The sequence below is a fragment of the Neovison vison genome, chromosome 14 (genome assembly GCF_020171115.1).
Source record: "Neovison vison isolate M4711 chromosome 14, ASM_NN_V1, whole genome shotgun sequence".
Lineage (NCBI taxonomy): Eukaryota > Metazoa > Chordata > Mammalia > Carnivora > Mustelidae > Neogale > Neogale vison.
This window is the reverse complement of record NC_058104.1, coordinates 39340012-39363767: the sequence shown is the minus strand read 5'-3', so window position 1 is coordinate 39363767 and position 23756 is coordinate 39340012. Positions and strand designations below refer to the sequence as shown.

The 23756-nt window shown below is 59.3% G+C and overlaps 2 protein-coding genes and 1 long non-coding RNA gene across 7 annotated transcripts; 2 read left to right on the top strand and 1 right to left on the bottom strand.

Annotated features, from left to right (window-relative positions):
• Positions 1–2: 2 nt before the first annotated feature.
• On the bottom strand, positions 3–1627 carry LOC122895451. Of its 2 annotated transcripts, none has more exons than XR_006382214.1 (2): positions 1200–1627; positions 3–1077 (listed from the first exon to the last, which is right to left on the bottom strand). It is a non-coding gene; the product is annotated as an uncharacterized LOC122895451 (long non-coding RNA). The 2 variants fall into 2 exon arrangements; XR_006382213.1 differs by having other exon boundaries at positions 1429–1627.
• A 300-nt stretch (positions 1628–1927) lies between these two features.
• On the top strand, positions 1928–7120 carry LOC122895449 (proline-rich protein 14-like). Of its 4 annotated transcripts, none has more exons than XM_044232875.1 (12): positions 1928–2068; positions 2872–2943; positions 3067–3235; positions 3839–3960; positions 4033–4222; positions 4454–4497; positions 4736–4800; positions 5112–5700; positions 6055–6124; positions 6206–6297; positions 6586–6657; positions 6748–7120. In XM_044232875.1, the coding sequence occupies exons 2-12, from the start codon at positions 2921–2923 to the stop codon at positions 7025–7027; spliced, it is 1716 nt and encodes a 571-aa protein (XP_044088810.1). In that variant the 5' UTR covers positions 1928–2068; positions 2872–2920; the 3' UTR covers positions 7028–7120. The 4 variants fall into 4 exon arrangements, with proteins under 4 accessions (XP_044088810.1, XP_044088808.1, XP_044088811.1 ...); XM_044232873.1 differs by having other exon boundaries at positions 1936–2068; positions 4691–4800; XM_044232874.1 differs by lacking the exon at positions 1928–2068 and adding an exon at positions 2243–2391 and having other exon boundaries at positions 4691–4800.
• A 1473-nt stretch (positions 7121–8593) lies between these two features.
• On the top strand, positions 8594–21321 carry LOC122895437 (autism susceptibility gene 2 protein homolog). Its single transcript, XM_044232848.1, is given in 19 exon segments — positions 8594–10126; positions 10415–10594; positions 11322–11357; positions 11478–11507; positions 12582–12630; positions 12722–13022; positions 14407–14590; positions 14592–14709; positions 14922–15127; positions 15243–15287; positions 15504–15599; positions 15863–15931; positions 16943–16972; positions 17353–17424; positions 17740–17860; positions 17966–18046; positions 18990–19073; positions 19207–19414; positions 19508–21321. Coding segments are annotated over 19 exon segments (2958 nt in total). The 5' UTR covers positions 8594–9670; the 3' UTR covers positions 20100–21321.
• Positions 21322–23756: the final 2435 nt, after the last annotated feature.

The window sequence follows — 23756 nt, the reverse complement described above, 5'->3', positions numbered from 1 at the left end:
CATTCAGATGTATCTTCTGATTTTATTTCGATTTTTCAAGTCTATTTAGAGGTAGGTATGACAGAGTTTATTGTTCTCATTTTACAAGTGAGGCCACTGAGGCAGGGAACAGTTAATCAGAAGTGAGGCCGAGTCTGAAGGAGCCCAGAGTTTCTGGAGAATGATACAGCCATGTGTCAACCTCCAGCCACATCCCCTGCCCCAGCGGAAGCTATGTGGGGCCTCTTGCTACTGGATCAGCATACACTGCCATGCCCTGGAGTGTGTGCACAGGCGTGATAAGAGTTGTTGAAATGGTAGTCACAAGGAAGGCAGAGGTGAAAGCGCTCACCATTACTAGCCTGGCTTTAGGGTCAAGACACCCCAGTCTACATTAGACTTAATTTGATGAACGCCAGCACACCAACTTAGGGTCTTAGGGCTGTGCCTCCCTACCAGATTCTCAGGCCCAGGCCTTGACCCTTTCCTCAGGTGCTTCCTCAGGTTGATTTCTTCAGGAGACCCAGAGAATCAAAACTCTGATCAGGCATGCTCTGCCCTTGAAAGTTTTTCTTGCCCTGGGGCTTAGGAACCACCTGTTTAAGCAGAAAAGTGAGAGTCTGCAGAGGGCTCTCACTCAGCTCACCAAGGTTGAGAAGCTTTTCCAAGCAGTCACAGCTGGAAGCATCACCAGACCCCTAAGGAACCCCTCTACCCCTTCAGGCACCATACAGCCAACGGGGATCCAGGGCAGGGAGAACACCTCTAGCTGGAAAAGGTGCCGCCTACCCGCAGCAGAAGTCTCATCGTGGATTTCCAGAGGTCCCTGCAGGCCTTGGGTTACAAAGAGTTGGCTTGGTCTGGAGGGGGAGCCCTGGATGAGTCCTTGCTTCCATCTGGATGACTCTGGTTGAGCCCTTGGTTACAGGGTTGGGGAGTCCCTTTCCACACCAGGTCTTACTGATTTTGCTCTTTCCATATCATCCTCTCGGTGTCATGCCTTTTATCACTAGGCCCCAGAAGAAAGGATTCTGCTGGGCGGGGAACTCTGCACCTTCATCTCAGACCCAGGATTCAAGTCTTCCGGCTTTCTTTTTCCTGAAGGAAAAAAGGACCGGTTTGGATCAGAGAATTCTGGGGAGGGAGAACTACTGGAAACGCAGGCCCTGGTGTGGCGGTGCAAGAGTTAGGGCAGCCCCTCCCTGCCCACCGTAGCCCACCTCCAGGAAGAGGTTTCATGGCACAGCCTCTCAAGCAGCGGGACCTCATCCCTAATACTGAAGGGACGACTGCTGCTCCTCCTCCTATGACGGAGCAGGTTTCCCTTCAAACAGCGCCCGTGGGAGCCCGGAACAGAGAGGAAAGCTGCCAGACACCACTGAGCACGCCAAGGTGGTCGTCGGTCCCGCTACACCGAGCCCTCGACGCGGGCCACACTAACCCCCGCACCTCCGGGAGGAAGGTCAGCGGCCGCAGCCTCCTCCCGGTTTGGGCTCAGCCCAAGCTCTCCGGGACGTCGTGCAAACACTGGAGCCTCCCCGGCTTCTGGTCCCGCCCCCAAATCGTCTCAGCGACCTGGGGACCGGCTTGAGGGTTCCCGGAGGGCACCGGAACCGCCCTCGACGAGGCCTCTCTAGGAAACGGGAATTTCCCCTGTCGTTAGTATTCAGTTCACGTTTATTGGCCTAAGAACTAAAGAACCGGAAGATGCCCTTAAAAAACGTGGCGGCACTCTAGTCACTACAGCTGCCTCCGTAGCTCAAGAAACTTGGCCTGGTCTTCAGCCGCCGGCGGCCCGGCCTTCCGAAAATGACACCATCCGGTCCACTCTGGTTCACCGAGGACAGAGCCACCTGCCCTCAACTATAATGGCGGCGGTGCCCAGTTTGGCTTCTTGCCCCTAGGGAAGATGGCTGCCAGGTGGCTTCACTTAGTTTCTCGCCACCCCGGAAGACGGGGACCGGCGATTGGGCGGTGCCCGAGGGCTCGGAGAAGAAGGCCCTTGGCGGTTGGGCAGTGCTGGCTAAGGCTGGTTTAAAGGAGCCGGAGGTAGGAGCCGTCGAAGACCCGGGATCCGCGGGAGGCGGCGGTAAGCGGCGCGCGGGGGAGGGCACCGAGCGGCTGGAGGGAGGGCGGGAGGAGGGAGGGAGGGAAGCCAACATTTGAACCATCTGGTCCCGGGCTGGGGAGCGCGCTGGGCGGGGAGCCGGGGGGTGGCGGGAGAGGGGGTCTGTGGGCGGGACCTCCCGGGATTGGCGTGAAGAGGGTATCTGCTTGACAGTAGATCCCCGGGGATCCGGACTGAGTTCGTGATGCTCAAGCTCGGGCCACTCCTATCTGAGTGGAGCTTTGCGGAGCCCAAACTCCCAGGGAGAGAGGATCCCCGCGGCGTCTCATTGGAGGAACCGCGCTGTAGGATTCTTTCCGCAGGGACCCAGTCTGGGGGATCTGCTGGGGCGGGGGAAGGGGGAGGACCGTCGGTGTGTGGGAGTATAGCTTCGGAGTTCTGGGCCACTCGGTGGCAGTGGACGAGGATTGCAGAGGGATCCGGCGGAAAGGGAGACTCCCAGGACCGGGATCCCAGCTGATCCCGGGAGATCTCAGGGCGGATTCTGTAGGGACAAAGGCCCCAGAAGCTCGGACCGTGGGAGAACTGGCGCCGCTGCAGGCCAGGTTCTCCCAGCAAGTGCCAGTCAGAACGCGGGTGGATCCAGTGATCTCGGGCGACGGCAGCGGGAAGACACCCGCTCCGGACGGCCAGCCGGGGGCGCCCTTTCACGCCCCAGGGCTTCGGCCCTTGGGCTACCGGGAGCCGCGGGCGGACCATGAAGGGCGGAGCCCCAGGGGAAGGGCTGGCCCTCACTCCCCGCTCCCCCGCTCCCCCCATCCCAGGCTGCGACCTGGGATCCCCCAGGGACTCCCCGGAGCCGCCGCTTCCCCAATGGACTTGCCCGGGGACTCCAGGTGAGAGCGCACCCCGCCCGCCTGTCTCGAGCACGGGAAACGGGACCCTGGCGGCCGTACCGGGGAAACCACAGAGCCAACGACAGGCTCAGGCGACCGTCCTCTGCTTCTCTCATCTTCCAGTTCACCTGGCCGGTCACGTCTGTGCCGCCAGCCCCTGGCTCGAGCATTATGGGGAGCCCGGAGCCCCAAACGGCCGAGACTGCAGTCTCTAGCGGCCCCCTCACCTTTGGAAAAGGCCTCTCGGCGGGTTTTGGCTGTGGTGCTGGAAGATATTATGGCTGCCCACATGGTGAGCTCCCTGAACTGGGAGGCCCCTTTCTCCCTCAGGCCCCTCTTCAGAACCAAAGTCAGGCCAGATCACTAGTGAGGATAATTGAGATCCAATTACCTCATGCTCACACCCATTGCCAAGCAGCCTCCCCAAAGCTCTTAGAGATCTCCTTGGCTCTCACTTAATCCAGCCTAGGTCTGGGCAGGGTCTTTAGTGCCCATTCCCCACAAAAATCCCTGCTGGGCTGGAACCCCATCTCTTCAAGTGCTCTGAAGTATGAGAAACCCTTGCTTTCTTCCCAGCCCAGCGTCTAGGCAGTTCTTGGGAAACAGGCTGAGGTCTTTGGCTCCATTGCACAGGTTAGAAAAACAGGGCAGTGACTCACCCAAGGTCACTCCTTTCCATTTCTCTAAACAGCCTGTGTGCGATTACTACAGCTCTGGACATCTACTCTCTGGCCCAGAAACGGATTCAGTTAAATGCCCTTCTTTGGGTTCTTAAGCGAATTCTAGCCGTAGCCTCTGTCACTTCTGTGACATATGGCCCTGTTAGGCTCAGAAAGGCCCTGTCCAGTCCAACCTCATTTCACCGCCTTGCCCTTGACACTTCCTCTTCAATTAGGTTCCCCTGGTGTCCCAAGAAGAGACCCCCACCACACAGCACCGCAGCAACCGGCAGGATTCTGTCCTCAGCCAGCCGCCTGCCTCGCCACCCCAAGAGGCTACGTGGCCCTCACAGACCAGGTGAGCATGGCGGGTTGGACGGTAGGCTAGGAGCCCACCTGAGCCCCTCTGATCTTCTTGTTTCCGCTCTAGGCCTCCCGACCCACTGCACTTGTGCCGAGAGCCCTTGAGCCGCATCCGCCGGCCCTCTTCTACCCTGAGGCGGCGATCAAGGACAACCCCTGGCCCAGAGGAGGGCCCTTCACCAAAGGTGGACTGGGCCCCCCAGCCTACTCTGGTGGTGATGCTAGAGGACATTGCCAGCCCAAGACCCTCAACTGAGGTATGAGAATTTGGGGGTAAGGACGTAAGGGGTTCAGCTGGGATAGGTTTTGCCCAGAGCAAGGAGAACAGCATTCTCTATGGAAGACACTGAGGAGAGACCTATATGATAAAGTCTTTGGTGTGAACCCTGGCAGGCTTCTGGACGCTTGAGAGGGTCAGAATGTGGGGAGCTAGAGAGGCCATAGGGGGCTTCCCTGCCTCCCCCAAAACATCCTTTATTTACATCCAGGGTTTTGCTGATGAGACTCCCAACTTCCTCATCCCCACGAGAAGGTGAGAGGCCTGGGGCAGGGATTATCGAACTGTCCAGGCAGCAGTTGTTACCCCCAGCAGCTAGAGCTAAGGGCATCAGAATTTGCTTGTCCGGTAGCACCTTCCGAAGCCTTCAGGGACTGGGGAGGTGCTGGCTTGGGTGGGCCCTGAACCGGGAAGCTCCCTCAGCCTTTACTTGCCCCCTTCACCCCAGAGCCGAGCCCGTGACGGTTGTTCACCAGTCAATGCCTCCGTCCAGGGACCTGGATCCCCCATTCCAGCCATCTGCCCTGCCTGAGGACCCTCCGGAGACCCCACCACCAGGTAAGGACTCAGAGGGATGAGATTTAGGGCTCTGGAAAATCCTGGCTGAGCTTAAAAGTATCCAGGGCAGAGGTGGGGGATGAAGGGAAGAGGCTTATCTCCCTCCCTGAGGGGAGTTTGGTGCGTGAAGATGGGGTATAGACTTCAGAGGCCTGATGTTCAACTCCTAAATTTAGGGCCTGGTATTTTAGGTGTGGGCTTATACCTTTGTGAGGAAAGCTTAGTGGTTGGGGGAGGGGCTGAGGCTACCAAAGTAGAGCTTAGGCACCTGCAGCCGAGGAATGCCCACCTGAGCCTCTCCTTCTCCTCAGCCCCGGATCCTGTACTGGAGCCCCCATCGGTCCCACCGCCGTCCAGCCTTTTACGCCCCCGTCTCAGTCCCTGGGGCTTGGCCCCCCTCTTCCGTTCCGTCCGCTCCAAGCTGGAGAGCTTTGCTGACATCTTCCTCACGCCCAACAAAGTCCCACGGCCCCCACCCCCATCACCCCCCATGAAGTTGGAGTTGAAGATTGCCATCTCAGAGGCTGAGCAGTCCCAGGCTGCTGAGGACACTGCGTCTGTCAGCCCCCGGCCCCCTATCCGCCAGTGGCGAGCCCAAGACCACAGCCCCCCAGCACCTCTCTCTAAGCCCTCTCTGGGCCGAAGCCACTCCTGCCCTGATCTGGGACCTCCTGGCCCAGATGCCTGCAGCTGGCCCCCTGCTCCCCACCACCCAAGCCGGTCACGGCCCCGGCGGCACACCGTGGGTGGTGGGGAGACGGCCCGACCCCCACCACCCCCTCGGCCCTGTCTCCGGAAAGAGGTCTTCCCTCTTGGAGGAGTGGGAGGCTCTCCTACCCTTGTCACAACTTGCTCGTCCACCGCATCTTCCTCCTCCTTCTCTGAACCTGCAGAACCCAGGTAGTGCTCTCCATAAACCCTTCTTTTCTTTTCTTTTTTTTGAAAGATTTTATTTATTCATTTGAGAGAGAGAGAGCGAGTACATGCACAAGTTGGTGGGGTGGGCAGAGGGAGAGGGGGAAGCAAACTCTGCCTTGAACAGGGAGCCTGATGTGGAGCTCGATCCCAGGACCCTGGGATCATGACCTGAGTCGGAGTAAGACACGTAACTGACTGAGCCAGCCATGTGCCCTTCGATAAACCCTTTTTAAAGCCCTGGCACAGTCTGGGCTCAGCCTCCTTCCCTATTATCCAGTGGGCAGGAGATGGAGGTATTGCTATAAATTTGTCCATGAGCCTTCACTTTCTCTGCAGGTTGGGCTCAACCAAAGGGAAGGAGCCAAGGGCCTCAGAGGACCAGGTGCTTTCAGACCCGGAGACCAAGGTAGGAGTACAGATGGCGGGGAGGAGACAAGTGGGAGCCTGAGGCCATGCTGCACCCTTATCCTCTGCCCTGTTTTCATAGACCATGGGAAAGGTTTCTCGATTCAGAATACGCAGAACACCATCCCGTGCTCAGCTAAACCTTACACCAATGGGGCTGCCTCGTCCAATCCGGTGAGTGGCTTATCGTACGTGGAGCTGCCTTGGTGAAACAGGTGTAGGCTCAGATCCCCTGAAGTGTGGCTTTGTCTCCGCTCAGGGAACGTAATCCAGCTTGGAGGAGTCCATTTGGTCTGGACATGGTTTGCACCATCTGTAGATGGTAGAACCATCTGTCTGCCTTAGGCAGCATTCCTGGCCCTAGCATGTCCCAGAAACTGAAATATAGACCAGGCCTTGCTTATCATTTTTCCAGGGTACAGTGGCCCTGGGTTTTTCAGTGCCTCTGCTCTTTGCTCCCAGGTTGAACAAGAAGGAGTTCAGCTTAGAAGAAATTTATACCAACAAGAATTATCAGTCGCCTACAACCAGGAGGTGAGACACTTTGAAGGCTTGGGGGTGATAGAGGGAAGGCTGGAGCCACGGGCCATGCTGGTAACCAGCATCCCTCCCTGCCTGGTCCAGGACCTTTGAGACCATCTTTGAGGAACCCCGGGAGCGCAATGGGACTTTGATTTTCACCAGCTCAAAGAAGCTTCGGCGGGCTGTAGAATTTCGGGACAGCAGCCTTCCTCGGTCCCGGCGGCCATCTCGTGGGGTGCGGGCTGCAGGTGGCAGGACCCTCACCCCCAGCCTGCCCCCCAGCCCAGACGTGGGACCTCTGCTGCAGCAACGGCTAGAGGAGCTGGATGCCTCACTCCTGGAGGAGGAAGAAGTAGACAGGGAGCAGCCCCGTCGGACTTAGGAGCTCCATCTGTTTGTCCATCCGTCCTGAAGCATCTGAGGCAGTTATATATTTTTCTCTATATTTCTAGTAAAGTTTTCGATATGTTTCTGATCCTTTTGTATGTCTCTACCTGAGTTTGAGATTGATTGACAGGACCGGCTCCTGTTTGTACTTCGGCCCCCAAAGACTGGGCAATGGGGAAGGTGCCAGGGAAGGCAAGGAGGATGGGATACAGGGAAGAAGTGGGGGAAGGATCATGGGAGATACTTCCTTGACTTGAAAATTTTCCTGTGTGGAGGAAAACTTCGGAACCAGCTCCAGAAGATACGGAGACCCCGGACTCTGATCAGGGTTCTCTAAATTCACTTACATCAAGGAGGCTGAGGGACCCAGAGCGGACCAAGGCTTTCGTCAGGATGGCCCTGAATTCCTCCTAACATGCAGGCGTGAACTTGCTTCTGGATTCAAGAGATAAAAGGAATCGCCTGTAACTGAGCACCTGCAACAACCTTAGTATGCGCCTGACGTGCACACAGTGCCGGGAGCAGGAATGTTCACATTTACACGTAGGAAAGCAGGTTGAGGGGCAGTTGGCGGAGCATGCGGCTCTTGGTCTCAGGGTGTCGTGAGTTCGAGCCCCACGTTGGGCGTAGAGATTACTTAGAAAAAAAGCCAGTTGAGGGTGTAATGTGGCGTCCTCATTAAAACGGTAACCCAGGCAACCAGAGGCCGGAGTGGCCTTCTCCATCTTTCCAACACTCGGAGGCACCACGGGGCAGTGACTAAGAGCACAGGCTGCGTGTGCAGTTAGGCCGGAGTCCAAAACCGGTGCGGGCACCTAAATGTGGGTCAGCGCCCCTCCCCCGCTGTAAACGGGCCTGAGAACCGCACCTTCCTCCAAGAACGACTGTCGGCCACAGGAGCTCGCAGGGGGCAAAGCAGCGGACCCTCGGACGCAGGTGGTTCTTCCCTCCCGTAGCCGACTCCCTCCCACTGAAGGGAGCGGTAACCGGACGCGGTTTCCTCCCCGGCGCGTCCGGCGCTCGCAAGGCACTCGGCGCGCTCGGGCCGCCCCACGCCGCCGCACCCCGCGGGCGATCCCGCAGAGAGGCCGGCGCTCGCCAGTGTCCCCACGCGCGTGCGCGAAAAGCCAGGCGGCCTGTGGGCTAAGCCAAGCGGCGGAAAGAGGGAGACGACGTATCCGGCCGTGGAGCGGAACCTTCCGCGGCCGCCCGCCGCCAAGCGGCCAACCGCCCCCGAGGACTCGCGCAGTACATCACGACTCCGAGTCTCGACGCTGCCTGAAGGCGGACCAATGAACAGAGAGCAGGAAGAGGCGGGGTCGCCCGGGGGACCGCCCCAAGCGCCTACTTCGAACCAGTCGAGTCACAAGACCCGATGCGGGGCGGGGCTAGTCTGACGCATACCCAATCCAAGATTTGAGGGCGGTTACATATCACCCACTCCCCGGAGCTTGACTCCGCCCTTCGCCTTGTCGTACACTTCTCAACCTATCAACGACGAAGCTTGTGGAGGGGTGAGGGGGAAGGGGGCGGAGAGTGGGAGGAGGCCGAGAGAGGAAGGAGGCGTAGGCTGAGGAGGAAGAGGGAGGAGGGGCAGGGAAGTCCTGGCGGAGAAGAGGCCCAAGACGCCAAAGGAGACAACAGGAGGGTGCGCTGGAGCTCCCCCGCCTCCCAACGGCCGTTCCGGATCCCTTACGGCGCAAGTCAGGCAGAGACGGAGGAAAGGAGGAAGAGACTTTTATGTCGGCAGACAGAGAAGCTCTACCCGTCACCGTTGCCTCACATCCGGGGCTTTGGAGGGCTGGCCCCGCGGCCCCGCCCCCCCCCTAGCCTTTCATGGCGACCGGAGGCGGAGGCTGGAAGAGACAGGCCTGGAGGAGGCCCCTTTAAATCTCCTTAAAGGGGTGGCCGCTGAACTCGGCAGACTACATCGGCAACCTTAAAGGGGAAGCCATCGAACAGAAGCTGACAAACTGAGAACTGTGCTGTTGGGCGAGCTGGAGCGAGTGGGGATTCTCTCCTCCTCTTCTCCCCCACGCAAGAAGTTCTTTAAACTCAGCTTAAAGGGGAAGTGGCCGCTTGTGGAGGACCAGAAACTTAACTCCTGAGCCCTTAAAGGGGGCGGCCTGCTGTTTGGAGGACCCTGGACTCCTTAAAGGGGTGGCCTCTTTTAGCCGGAGGACTTGAGACACTTTTAAAGGGGAGGTCTGCGTTTCGGGGCGAGCTTTCGGTCCCTTTTAAAGGGGTGGCCCTTCCTCTTCCTCGGGGAGACTTGTCTCGACCCCTGGCAGGGGGCGGCCACCGCACTAGGCCGGCTGGACACCATCGGGTCGTCTTAAAGGGGTCAGGGGCTGGACTACTTGAGGCCTCGCCTTAAAGGGACGGCCGCCCCGTTTTCGCCGTCTCGGCTCCGCCGGCCCCACAGGGGGGGCCCTCGGGCTTGTCGCCCCGGGGGCGGCGCCGGCTCCCCGGGCCTTGGCCTTGGGGCCAGCTCGGGGCCAGCAGATCCTGCTTTAAAGGGGAAGCCGTGGCCTTTCCGTCCCTGTGTAGCCGCCAGCGCCGCGCCTGCGACCCCGGGCCTGCGGACAGGCCGCTTCGGGCCCCGCCGCCTCCGGATGCGGCGCTGAGGGCGGTCGCCATGGAGACGGCAGCGGCCGCGGCTCCGGGCCCCGGCTGGGCCGCGGAGGGGGAGCGGCGGCGGCGGCGCTGCTCGCGCCGAGACCGAGACCGGGAGCAGCGGCGCCGCCGAGGTCCCGGCGGCGACGCGCCCCGGGCCCTGTTGGCCGCCCCGCGCGGCTCCTCGTCCTCCTCGTCGCCGCCACCGCCCGCCAGGCCTTGGTCGTCAGCTTCGTCCGGAGAGCGGCCCGGAGGCCCGAGACGACGGCGGCCCCGTCCCAGGCCTCGGCCCCCGCGACCCCGAGCTCGGAAGCGGCCTGCCGGCTCGGGCAGCCGCGGGGAGGAAGAGGAGGAGGAGGAGGAGGGGGGCGCAGACGACGGGGAGGCCGAGGAGGAGCCTGAGGAGGAGGAAGAAGAGGAGGAGGACTTGATCGATGGCTTCGCCATCGCCAGCTTCGCCAGCCTTGAGGCCTTGCAGGTGGGGCCTGTTGGAGCTGGGGACCTTTGGGGGCTTCAGAGGGGCAGAGAGAAGGGTATGGTGCCCGGAGTGGGTGGAGTTGAGGGGGGAATGCTGGCACCCCAAACCAGAGCAACCGGCTCCTCTGGCCAGGCCTCTGCCCCACCCTGGGGTGGGAGGAGGTAGAGTAGTCTCCAGGGACCAGCCTGGTTACCCCGCCCGAGAGCCACTTTGGTGGCCTGGTCACCCCTAGAGAGGTCGGGAGCTTTCCTTTCTCCGGCTACGTTAGTCCCACCTCCTCCTCCACAGAAGGATGCATCGCTTCAGCCCCCAGAGCGACTGGAACATCGGCTGAAGCATTCTGGGAAGCGGAAGAGGGGGGGTTCCAGTGGGGCCACTGGGGAGCCAGGGGACAGCTCTGATCGGGAGCCTGGACGGCCCTCTGGGGACCGGGCCCGAAAATGGCCCAATAAGCGGAGAAGGAAAGAGGTGAGCTTGTCATGGATCCTTGTCCTTTAAAACTCCGGACAGCGTGCTCTTCCCATAGAGTGGTTTTCCATTAGCCGTGTTGCTGCTGCTCATAAACAGTGACTCTCTGCTCTAATGGCAGCACAGACTTGAGCCCTCACTCCTCAATCCGGGTCTGACAGAGACATGTCCACACTCAGGCTTTTCTGCTTTTGGCTTGCCCTATCTGAAATAAGTTGGTTTTTCAGAGCTGTATCAGAAAGACTTGGTGGAGCCCTAAATGAATTAGAGCAGTCTCCGGTCTCTCCAGGCAGTAGCAGTCTAGCAAGAAAGAAACAATCTGAGCAAATACCTTGATCCAAACCTGAGAAGCTACAGAAGGCGGAGATCCGGGAGGGATGCTGCAGAAGCCACATGCGGAAGCCGCTCATTCTGCCTGGGGGATGGGAGGAGAGTTGTGGTTAGGGAAAGCCCCCTAGGATGTCTTAGTCAGGCCTTGAAGGATAGTCATAAGTTGGCTAAGAGGAGAAACAGGCAAAGTTGTTCTGAGCAAAAGCACCGAGATGTGAGAATGTGTTCAGAAAATGGCGAGAGCACTGGGGACAGGGGTGGGCCATAGTAGGAGAAGCAGCTAGAGAGAGAACGCGTGTGTCGTGCGGGGCCTGCGGTTCCTTGCTGGGGAGTTTAGACTTGATCCAAAGGCCTCGCCAGCCGGCCTTCCTTACCTCTGGACTCTGGTCTTTCTCAGGCGTCCTCCCGTCATTCTCTGGAAGCTGGATACATAGTAAGTGCGCTCTCCCTGTACCGGCCCCTCCCCTCCCAGTTCCTCTCTGAAAGTCCCCTCTGTCCCTCGGGCCCTACTCCTCTTCCCTCTTGTGACACCTCTGTCTTTCCTTCTCCCCAGTGTGATGCAGAAAGCGATCTGGACGAGAGGGTGAGTAGGGCTAGAACTTGGTGGGTGGGCAGTGCTGTCATTTGTGAAGTGAAGTGCGGCTCAGGGGTCTGCCACGTACAGCGAGAGGGAACCTCCCCCTTGAGTGGGGAACATAGTTAGGTTGAGCCACGACTGGATGGGGAAGGGGGGTACGGGCAGATTGAATGGGTAAACGACTTTTTTTCTTTGGTAACTAGAGCGGGTTTCTAAAGAATAGAAAGCCCATGTCTTGGTGTACCATCTTTTCCTAAGCCTTGGGAATACCAGCGCCTCCCCACAGAAATTCAGGGTGGCTGTCGAGCTGAGCCGGTCATTCCTGCTCGCTGCTGGGCCCCTCTCCCAGAATCTGAGCAGAGACCACGGTTGTGGCAGCGAGGGCACCAGACCCTTGTGACCAGTGTAGAAACGTGTCTTACGAAGTTCTGTTTCGGTTTGTTGTTAGGTCGGACGTGCTTGTTTTGAAGTGATGTGTTTTAGTCACTCTTCTTTACCCTTGCAACTAACTAAAAAGTGTCTTCCCTGATGGGTGTCTTTTTTTCATTTAAAAAAGTGGCTGGCCAGGGCCTGTGGTGAACCAGAGTTCGGGCTGTCTACAGGAGGTGCCCACTGTCTGGTCCTAGCTAGTTGTTGCCGTGCGAGCATAGGAGCCGGTTCTTAAGAGAACCTGCAAGTCTGCGTTTCTACGAGGAATTCCTGGATTTGTAAATATCAGCAGTTAGTTTCAAAGGGTTTTGCTGACACTTGTGGCCCAAACGGATCTGTAAGTCCGGGGGGCGTATGGGCAGCAGTTAGTGAAAACTGACATTTCTGGCTTTGATATGCCTACTTCTCTGACACACGGGTGCCGCCTCAAGTCAGTCCTCCTGGCCTTTCAGATTCGGGGGCTTAGCTGTCCCACCCCTTTGTTCAAGCACAGGCCCCCGGAACCCACAGTCTTTGCTGGATTTCACCGAAGCCGGTAGAATGGACTTGGCAGCACTGCCACTTCCTAGCAGGCCGTGGGGGCTGTTTGCTTTCCTGGGTGAGGGCCTCGCCTGACCCAAACCTGACCCTGTCCCTGCCCTTCTTCCCCAGGTCTCCGATGATGACCTCGACCCATCCTTTACTGTCTCAACCAGCAAAGGTTGGTCTCAAGGGCTGGGGCTGGACACAAGGGAGGGAATTGGGGGGAATATGGGCCGCAACTGAATCCATCTGCTGTCCTGTCCTCACAGCCTCGGGCCCCCACGGCGCCTTCAATGGGAACTGTGAAGCAAAACTCTCCGTAGTCCCTAAAGTGTCGGGCCTGGAGCGGAGCCAGGAACAGCCCCCAGGGCCCGACCCGCTGCTAGTGCCTTTCCCCCCGAAGGAACCACCGCCTCCACCGGCCCCTCGGCCTCCTGTCTCACCCCCTGCGCCCTTGCCGGCCGCCCCCAGTCTGCCACCCCCACCCCAGCCCCAGCTGCAGCTTCGGGTCTCGCCCTTCGGCCTCCGCACTTCTCCCTATGGCAGCAGCCTGGACCTCAGCACTGGCAGGTGAGTGGGCCAGGGCTTTGGTCTGGTCTGGAAGGACCTGGTCACTTTGGCGCCAACCCCTGCATTCTGTGGCTGGGACACGGGATGGTGCCTGTGGGATGTGACTTGAAAAAAGGATTCTGAGGCTGAAAAGCCTGAGAGACACCGGGTGCAGCAAATGTGAAGTGATGACTCACCTCCAGGGCTTCCCAGGGCCGTGTCACTGGACGTCCCTGTGCAGGGAAGTGCTCTCTGTGCCGTTTCCCAGCTTGATGCGCTGCTGAGGCCTTTTCGTAAGGCACATCTGCTAGGAGTAGTGTTCTTCAGAACACACTTTGGGAAATGCTGACATGATTAATTAAGGGTGCTGGCTTTGGAGTCAGTCGGAGCTGGTTCAGATTCTTGCTCCGCCGCTTGGTGTGGCTGTGTGATTTTTGAAAAGTCACTTCATCTCTCTGAGCCTCAATTTTCCGTTTCGGTCAAAAAGAACTGGTAATGTTCCCTTTCTCCTGGTAAAGCTGTCGTGAGGATGGACGATGAGGTCGTGCAGTGTTTCCCAAAGTGTGCCCGTGTGTCGTTAGCCGGGCGCGACATCATTTCAGCTGCTCCGGGGGCAACCTTTGTTTTAGCTGTTGATGGGCTTTAGAAAAACAGGATCAGTACCTCAGCCCTTTGACGTCACACGTATTGCTGGGGCGAGGCTAAGTTCAAAAGCAGGGAACTGAGTTAAGTGAAAAAAAGTAAACGGTGCAGGCGGGTACGTGGCTGCGGCAGCCGTGGGGAAGGTGGTGTGACGTGGCGGAGGCTTGGACTCGCGTGGAAAGCGGGCGCAGCACTCGGCCTCCAGCGCGTGCTCGCGGAAGGGTGAGAGTCCCTGATCCCGTTCCTGGTATCGGTGCTGTCCCCATCATGTCATCGTCAGCGTTCTCTTTCCTTGTTCTTGAGAAAACTAAGGCTCAGAGAGGGGCAGTGGCTTGCTCAAGGTCACCCAGGGTGTTCATGGCAAGACGGGCCTAGAATTCAGGTCGCCTGACTCCTAGGCCAGGCCAGCGAGGTGCTGCTTCCACTGTCTGAGGGTGGGAACCCAGGTGGCCTGTTGTAAGGAAGCGTCACGGTGAGCGACGGGGTTCGTGCCGCGGCTGAGGCCGGGGCGAGCCACATGGCCGGAGACGTCCGAGGCAGCTGTGCAGAAGAGACCTAGAGAGGGAGAGGGGGGGCTGCCGGGTGCGGGGTTACCTCAGTCTGAGGACGGGCTCCCCGGGGGGGCGTGGGGGGTCCTGGGGCCGGGTTCTACCACCTTCCGTGTTGGAGAACCAGGGTCAAGGTATCGCCCAGGCTTCTGACCCCCTCCCGGCAGAGCTGGCACCTCCCAGCCCCTCACTCATCTCCCCACTTCTCTCCCCAGCTCTTCACGGCCGCCCCCCAAGGCCCCGGCCCCTCCCGTGGCTCAGCCTCCCCCCTCATCATCCTCTTCGTCCTCTTCCTCCTCATCTGCCTCCTCCTCGTCCGCGCAGCTCACCCACCGGCCCCCGACGCCCTCACTGCCCCTGCCTTTGTCCACCCACAGCTTTCCCCCCCCCGGGCTGCGGCCCCCCCCCCCCCCCCCACCACCCCTCCTTGTTCTCCCCTGGCCCCACCCTGCCCCCACCCCCACCCCTGCTGCAGGTGCCAGGGCACCCTGGGGCCTCAGCCGCTAACGCCCTTTCTGGTGAGTTTGGGGTCCTGGCCGGGGTGGGGGGTGGGGGGCCATGGCCCCGGGCTTGGGCCCAGCCGGCTTTGGGGCACCTGGACCTCAGCAGACGTCAGGGCTCGAGGAGGGAGTGTGGCTCAAGGCCAGGAGGGAAGGCCAGTCACCCGGGCCCGAGGAGGCTGTCCTGGTGGCGGCAGACATTAAAGCCTTCTCCCCCTCCCCTCCCACAGAGCAGGACCTGATCGGCCAGGACCTGAACTCTCGCTACCTGAATGCCCAGGGTGGCCCCGAGGTGGTGGGGGCAGGGGGCTCGGCCCGGCCCCTGGCCTTCCAGTTCCACCAGCACAACCACCAGCACCAGCACACCCACCAGCACACCCACCAGCACTTCACCCCTTATCCCCCGGGCCTGCTGCCACCCCACGGCCCCCACATGGTGAGCTCCTCACTGGGCCGCTGATGAGGCCCAGAGACTTGGAGGGCGGGTGTGGCCTCCAGGGGAAGGTCCTGGGTCCCTGGCCGGCAGCTCACTCTTCCCTTCTCTTCCCTAGTTTGAGAAATACCCAGGGAAGATGGAAGGCCTTTTCCGGCACAATGTGAGTGTGTGTGCGTGCGGTGTGGTGTGTGGGCACAGAGGCGTCCCGGTGTGTGGCCCTGACGGTCGCGGCGCAGTCTTCAGCTTCAGAAGCGAGAGCCTTGGGCCTGGGAGAGCTCCCTGGGTGGCTCTAGGGTGGAGGCCCGGGGACTGGCGGGCAGAGCAGACGGGGCCGCGCCTCCAGCCCCAGCTTGGACCAGTCCCCTTCTCTCCGCAGCCGTACGCGGCCTTCCCTCCCGCAGTGCCCGGCCTCCCTCCGGGCCTTCCGCCGGCTGTCTCCTTTGGCTCCCTGCAGGGGGCCTTCCAGCCCAAGGTGAGCTCCCGATCCAGACGCCACCGCCTCCCACCCCTACAAACCCAGACACCGCCGTGCCCCCCGCCCCCTGCCCCCCACCCCGGGGTCCACATACCCTCTTCCATTCCCCAGAGCCATGCCCTTTCTCCTGCCCTCCCAGTATGGACCCAGCTTTCTTCAGAGCTGTGCTCCCTGCCTGTCCCAGCCCCCAACTTGGTTCTGGACCCCGTTTATGCCTGGTGCCAGCTCTCCTGACTGACCCCTCCACTCCCCTTTCCCAGAGCACGAACCCCGAGCTGCCACCACGACTGGGGCCAGTGCCGAGCGGGCTTCCCCAGAAGGGGACACAGGTGAGGGGGGTGCCGAGGCAGGTCCCTGAGGAGCTAGAGTATCTGTTGAAGGAGAGCAGGGTTGATTGAGAGTGAACCCCTGATCCCTCCCTCTACTGTGCGATCGGGACTACCCCTGAGAATCTGACGAGAGGAAGTCTCTGTAAATGACAGTTTCCCAGGCATAAGGAATAGGAATTTCATGAAGTTGCCCCAGAAATAAGATCACTAGGACAGTGGTTTTTTGGTTTGTTTGTTTGTTTGTTTTTAAAGATTTTATTTATTCATTTGACAGACAGAGATCACAGGCAGAGAGGCAGGCAGAGAGAGGGAAGCAGGCTCCCTGCTGAGCAGAGAGCCCGATGTGGGACTCGATCCCAGGACCCTGAGGTCATGACCTGAGCCGAAGGCAGCGGCTTAACCCACTGAGCCACCCAGGCGCCCCAGGACAGTGGTTTCTGTAGGAGTTTTCAAATTTTTTAAATTACAAAATCGTTTTTTTTTTTTTTAATGACATCATACCAGGAAGTCCTGTCCATAAAACAATGAAAAGATAAGCTGCCCCTTTGTGAAGTGGCACAGGGAGCAGCCTTCGAGCCCATGGCTCTGGGAACATCGGGAGAAGCACAGGATATGTTTCCGAGGGGGGAGACTAGACCAGATCTCTTACGGTGTTTCTAGCAGCAGTAAAAGTTTTTTTCTAAAGAAATCTTACACGGAGTCTCATGACATAAAGCTGTTAATAGAATGACTTGTCTGGTTGAGAAACTTGTCTTGCCTGCCCACTAGCCCAGTCAGCCCCCAGTCTTCCGAGCGGAGCACGTCCTCGGGGCCCGGTTCGGGAACTTAGTGCGGGAAGGGAGATGCCCAGTGCGGGAGATGGGGAAAGGGGTCTTCGTAGGAGCGGGAAAGGCGTGACGGAGCCGCACAGGGGCTCCGGTGTTTGGGTGGGGATTAGGGACTGTGGAGACGAGAGGCCCAGGACAGTAAACAGGTCTGAATCGCCGCCAACCTCTGCTTTGCCATCCCCAGATCCCCGACCATTTCCGGCCACCTTTGAGGGTGAGTTTGGTGAGGACCTCAGGCTGCATGAGGCTGGGGGCTGGTGTCAGGGCACTTGGCTGAGGGTGGGTCTGGCTTGGGAATAAGTGAGAAGCCCAAGACGTGGAGGCAGCCAGATTTGGAGCGGCAGAAAGGGCGAAAGGCTTATGTGCCACAGACCTGGGTTCCGACGTAACGGGCTGTGGGACCTTGGGCAAGACAGTTTCTCTCTCTGAGCCTCAGTTTCCTAGGCCGTGAAGCGAACCTAGTCATCCCTCAGTTGTAGGGGTGACGAGTGGGGATGTTGTGTGGAAAGGCTGGGCCGAGGACCAGGCCTGGAGTGGGTGACGAGTGAACATTCTTTCCTTCCCTTTCCCTCTGGTTATCCTTCTGGGGCGCAGAAGCCAGGGAAGTGGTGTGCCATGCACGTGCGCGTGGCTTACATGATCCTGAGACACCAGGAAAAGATGAAGGTACTGGGGCTGGAGGGCTGGGGCAAGTGGGCTGGCCTGAGCCCTGGGCATCTGCCTTTGGCAGAGCTTGGCCGCATCTTGGCCAGAAACGTCCCCTCCTGTCCCCGGTCGCTGCCTGAGCACCTTCACAGTTAGCACTAGCTTCTCCGGCTGAGGAGAGGGGGGTGGCCCGAGAGGGCTCTGAGAGGTGGAAGTCAGGCACCCGAGCCCCAACTTGGCGCCCGCCAGCCCTTGGGGGGGCCTTAGGAGTGGCAGGGCAAGAGCAACCCCCCCCCCCGGCTCCTCACTCACCACCCCTCTCCCTGTCCCACGCAGGGCGACTCCCACAAGCTTGACTTTCGGAACGACCTCCTGCCCTGCCTTCCGGGGCCCTATGGGGCCCTGCCCCCTGGGCAGGAGCTCCCCCACCCGGCCGCCTCCCTCTTCACTGCGACTGGTGAGTCTGGCCAGCCCTCTCGGGGCCGGAGGTTCCCTTTCTGTAGCCCGAGGCCCACCTTGCGCCCACTCAGCCTCACCGGAATCTCCCACCTCTCTGCCCCAGGTGCCGTCCACGCTGCAGCCAACCCTTTCACGGCAGCTCCCGGGGCCCACGGACCCTTTCTGAGCCCCAGCACCCACATTGGTAAGAGCCAAGGGCACGTCGGGCAACCCCAGCCCAGTCCCTAACTTGAGGAGTTCTCAGGCTGGGGATGGAGGTTAGACCTGAGAGGCAGCTGGAATGGGGACCGGCCTGGTGCCGGTTGCTTTGTGACCTTGGACGAGTTACTCTAACCCCTCTGAGCCTTGACCTCCTCACCTCCGTGCAGTGGGCTAGGGCAGGGCAGAGTGCCTGCCAGGCTCCGCGGGCTCAGACGCGGTCTCTGAAACAGCCAGCGGTGAGGTAGTGCGCCCGAGGGAGGCTGTGCGGCCCAGCAGAGCAGCGGCACTGGCTCCGGCTCCTAGCGCTTTCGGCGGCCTTTGTGGGGAGGTTTCAGCTGGGTCCGGGTAGAGAGGGCATTGAGCCTGATGGCACAGGGGACGTGCTCGTGGAAGAGAAAGCTGCGAGGTGTTCCCGAAGCGGAATAGGCTCGTTGTTCTGCCTGGCTCCGTGCGCGAGCTTCGGGTCGTCGGGTCGGGAAGGGCCCTGCATGTCAGGTCGTCAGGCGGGAGGAGTCTGGCAGGGATCTCCCGGCAAACGGTTTGCGGTAGAGCTGGTCTGGGCGGCCCGTGTGGGGGATTCTGGGGTCAGAGCCTGATCTCGGGGGTCAGAGAGGCGCTGGGGCTGGCGGGGGCGGGGTGCCACGTGGTGGCTACATGACTGACCGTTGGCGAGTCACCTCACCTCTCTGAGCCTGTTGTGTCATCCTGAAGCGGGAGTGGTCCTGTCTGCCTCTCGTGGGGCTTGTCGTTGGTGAGGTTCAACACCACGATGCATGTCAAAGCTCAGCATCTCGCACGGCCCAAGGAGCAGCACCCCGTTGTTAAAACCGAGTCGCAACGGCTGAGGGCTCCAGGGCCTGCTTGCTGAGCTGCGCCTTCCCTGCCAGTCTGCCCAGTGCCCTGACCATTGCCCTTTCCTCCCGCAGATCCCTTTGGGCGTCCCACAAGCTTCGCCTCCTTGGCTGCCCTCTCCAACGGGGCCTTTGGAGGCCTGGGCAGCCCGACATTCAGTGAGTGCTGGGCGGGGCGGGTGGGTGGCTGTGGCAATGGGCTGGAGGCCAGGGGTGGTGGGGGTCCCCGAGCGGGGCCTCCTCCTCCTCCTCCTCGTGGCTCCTGTCACCCTCTGCTTCACCCTCTGTCTAGACTCCGGCGCCGTCTTTGCCCAGAAAGAAAGCCCAGGGGCCCCACCAGCCTTCGCCTCCCCGCCAGACCCGTGGGGCCGCCTGCACCGCAGTCCTCTGGCCTTTCCTGCCTGGGTCCGGCCCCCTGAGGCCGCCCGGACGCCAGGCTCAGACAAGGAGCGGCCTGTGGAGCGGAGGGAGCCCTCGCTCACCAAGGAGGAGAAAGACAGGTGTGCCTCCCCACCCTGCGCGCTGCCTGCCCTCCGTGCCACCGGCCACCGGCGGCTGCGCCGACCGCTGCAGGCCCTGCCTTCTCTCCCCAGGGACCTCCCCTTCTCGCGGCCCCAGCTCCGCGTTTCTCCGGCCACTCCCAAGGCCCGGGCTGGCGAGGAAGGGGCCAGGCCGCCCAAGGAGTCCGTGCGGGTCAAGGAGGAGCGCAAGGAGGAGGCCGCCGCCGCCGCCGCCGCCGCCGCTGCTGCCGCCGCCGCTGCTGCCGCTGCCGCTGCCGCCGCCGCCACCACCGGGCCTCAGGGCCTTCACCTGCTGTTTGAGAGGCCCCGGCCACCCCCCTTTCTGGGCCCTAGCCCCCCGGAGCGCTGCGCCGGCTTCCTGGAGCCGACCTGGTTGGCAGGGCCCCCTCGCCTGGCCAGGCCACCGCGCTTCTATGAGGCTGGTGAGGAGCTGACCGGCCCGGGGGCTGTGGCCGCCGCCCGCCTGTACGGTCTGGAGCCCGCCCACCCCCTGCTCTACAGCCGCCTGGCGCCACCACCGCCCCCCGCTGCAGCCCCGGGGACCCCTCACCTTCTCAGCAAGACCCCCCCGGGAGCCCTTCTGGGGGCACCGCCTCCGCTGGTGCCCGCGCCCCGGCCCAGTTCCCCACCAAGGGCCCCTGGCCCCGCCCGGGCTGACAGGTGAGGGGAGGGGAGGGGCGGGGGCACAGCTCCATCCCCCTTTCCTGATGACAAGGTCCTAGAGCTGAGGTTTGAAGCCAGGGCTGGAGGGCAAAGGTCGTGACCTCACCAGCCACCTCTGAGGTCACTGAACCTGGGAGCCGAAGCCCCAGCCCCCGCAAGATCAAGCATCAGATGGACCTTGGGGTCACTGGGAGGGCAGAGGTCACAAGCCTCTAGAGAAAGGGGTGTGTGTGAGTGTGTGTCTGTGTGTGGATGAGCGGTGAGAGGGGGTCATGTCAGGGGTCACAGCTCGTGACCTCCTGAGGTACACCATCGCTCCCCCTGAGGGCCCCTAGGCCCTTGGCCTGCCTCCCCAAGGGCTCAGTAAGCCAGAGGCCAAAGTGCCCCCCCCTCCCCTTCACCTACCACCCAAGTCCTCATGCCCTCTCAGGGCTGGGGGAGGAGGGGCTGACGGAAGGGGGGTTCCATGTACATATTTATCTCCCCTTCCACATAGCCCCCCAGACCTTTTGTACATTTTTACAGGGGTGCCCCTCCCAATAATCCCCCTTCCTGGTTAATTAAATCCTCAGACTGGTGCTGTGTTCCTAGCCTCTGGCCTCTCTGTGGGGGGGAGGGGGATTGTAGAGCGAAGAGCCGGGAGGGGACAGGCAGGAACCCGGGGCTTCTCCCTGGGAACACGGAGTCAGCAGCAGACAGAGCAGCAGGGGAAGGGACCTGGCTACCTAGGCTGGAAAGAAGGGCAAATGCTTCCTGCTTGGCTGACAGCCCAGGTCCCCCCCCCCCAACCCCAACGTGTTCCTGTTAACCTCTGTGTGCCACCCCAAAAGGCTCAATCTCTCAGCTTCAGACTCCACCTCTTAGTGGCTCAATCCCCCAACTCCGTTTCCAAGTGCCCCCAGGACTCCTGGGCCCTGCCCTCCAGAACCCTGTTCCCCAGAACCCTACCCTAGGCTGGGGGTGGGGGTGGGCAGAGAAGGTCACCGCGTACCACACACCAAAGAAGGGGGTCGGCCCGGGGGTGGGCCACACAGGCAGCTTCTGCAGCAGCCTCTCGGCGGCAGCCCCAGCCTTCCCAAAGCAGCAGGCGCCCCCAGGCTGGGGCCCAACCTAGAAGGCAGGGGTCCGTTTAACAAAAACATAACGTTGACTTTTTTCCCCGGTGGGGCTTATTCTGTAACATGACTTGCGGATATTTATATAAAAATGAGTGTTACAATGAGGCCCCTTGGCTGCTCTTTGAGTGCGTGTGGGTCATCTGGGGGGGGGGGGCGGGGTGCGGAAGGGGAGGATTGGGTCAGGGAGGCATGAGGGAGGACAGCGCTATCCGTGTCCTGGTGAAGGTCCCCCTCCCTCCCACCTGGGAGAGCTGTCCTTTTGCTTGTGGATGGATGGACGGGAGCATTGGGCGTTGGAGCTTTTCGTTTTCTGCAACCCAGGAGTACCTATTCTACTTGATTCAAACAAGACAGAAGGATAGCAAAACTGAATTTCCCATTTACCTGCCAACCCATGCTCAGCCCCGTTCCTTTCCTGAGGTAACCCTTCAGTCATTTGGTCTGTGCTCTTCAGGCCTGTTTCTGTGTGTTCATCTGCGCTTCATGTATACGCATAGTTCTGTTAGAAAAGATACACAACTTTTTTTTTAGAAACTATTGGTTTTCCTTTTATAAATGGTCACTATAAAATGAACATAAATATATTCTATAAAGGGAAAATGTCTTATAATCTTATCCCTCAGAGCTGACCACTACTAATTGCCAGGAGAATCTTCTTCCAGTTACTTTTCTAGCTGTATGCTTCAAATACTGTGCAGAAGAATGGGGTCCCGGGAGATGTCCAGTTTCGCAGCTACCTTTTCACACTTAACGTTGTTTTTTGACATGATCGTTAAAAACCCAAGTGACTAAACCAAGCTAGAGAGGCTGGCTCTCACCCAAGCCGCCCAGAATTGCCTTGTTCCGCGGTACTCACCACCTTAGGAAAGATGGCGGCCAACGTTCTCTGCCACCACTGCACATGCCCAAGGCCTCGAGGGACAGCTCAAGCCTGGACTGTTCCAAGAGAAACCAGAAACAGTTGACCAGAAGGACACGGCAGTCCTTCCATTCAGCTTCTTTTGAGAAATCTAAAAATCCTTTCACACACAGCTGCTTTGTCTATGGCTGCCACTTGAGATGGGGCGGGATCTCCAGATTGCGCTGTCTCCTCCACTCTTGTTTAAGAAGGAGCCGTTATCACTATTGAGGTACTTCCCTGTTTCCCATACACATTCGGGCGTGGAACTCTCAGAGTACTTCCTAGATGCGTGTATCCAACCTCTCCTAGATCCCTCCAAAAGTAACTTAGATACCCAGTCATCTCCTAGATCTGATGCTGTGCCCCCAAGCCCGACCCATTTCCATCTCTGTTAGCAGCGCCCAAGTCAGAAAGCGCCATCTTCCCTCACCTGATTCATAGTCTGCACTGCCTGTTATTCTTTCTACCACTTTCTGCCACTGTTCTCTTCATCCTCCCCGCCACTGAACTCATGGCCGGGGACACAGAGGCAAACAAAACCCCAAATCCCAGCTCTCCTGGAGCTTACCCGCAGGTCCAGGGAGGAGCAACAGAACAGGCTTCCAGAAGAAAAGGAGGGTGAAGGGCAATCCCCAGGGCTGCCTTCTTGGGGCCTGTCCTCCGAACCACTACGCTCCATTGACCCGTCTCTGTGTGATCTGATCTGAACTCAGGAGCTCCTCAGGCAGAGGTAAAAGAGGACTCCAGGAAGACTTGACTGCCAGAGAAGAGCAAAACAGAACCAAAATCATTTCAGCATCACGAGGCTGCTATTTGGAAATGCATTTTTGTTTGTTTTGAATGAACTCAGAAGTGTAGCTATGTAATCTTGAGCAATGTGCTTATTTCTGGGCCATGGTTGATGTAGAATGGAGGGGAGTTTTTTAATTTGAATATCTAATTGGCTCTATTAAATGATTCATAGATTGGGCAGAACCCCATCTAGCAAATGGAGGGGTTTTAAACAACTTCATTGAGATATTATTCACATACATATAATTCCCCCGGTCTTTGATGACTGGCTTCTTTCATTTAGCAGGATAAGTGTTCAAGGTGCATCTGTGTTGGAGCTCATACCAGTCCTGCATTCCATTTTATTGCCAAACAATACTCCATTATATGGCTGTACCACATGGTGTTTACCTGTTCTTCAGCTGATGGACGTTTAAGTTGTTTTCTTTAAAAAAAAAAAAAAAAGTATTTATTTATTTATTTTGAGAGAAGGGGAGAGAGAGTATGTGAGATGGGGGAGGAGCAGAGGGAGGAGGGGCAAGCAGAGTCAGGGGTGGGGGTGGGGTGAGGGGTGGGGGCTGGGTCCCAGGACCCTGAGATTATGACCTGAGCCAAAACCAAGACGCTTAACTGACTGAGCCACCCAGGTACCCCAGTTCTTTCTTTTAACCGTTATGGCCACTGTGAATATCCAGGAACGAGGTTTTGTTTTTAATTCTTTAATTCTAATTTTTCATTTTAATTCCAATTTTTGTTCTTAATTCTCTTAGGTATATACCTTGGATTGGAAATTGGAATTGTCATGTTGTATGGTAACTCTTATGTTTAGCATTTGGGGGAGCCCCCAAAGTAGTTTTCAACATGGTTG

What these genes read in the sequence shown, in the direction of transcription:
- LOC122895449 (XM_044232873.1), top strand. Translation starts at nt 2,921, where the DNA reads ATGGACTTGCCCGGGGACTCCAG. An exon ending in GACTTGCCCGGGGACTCCAG is followed by an intron (nt 2,944 to 3,066) that starts GTGAGAGCGCAC and finishes CTCATCTTCCAG; the next exon opens with TTCACCTGGCCGGTCACGTC. An exon ending in GCCCAAGACCCTCAACTGAG is followed by an intron (nt 4,223 to 4,453) that starts GTATGAGAATTT and finishes ATTTACATCCAG; the next exon opens with GGTTTTGCTGATGAGACTCC.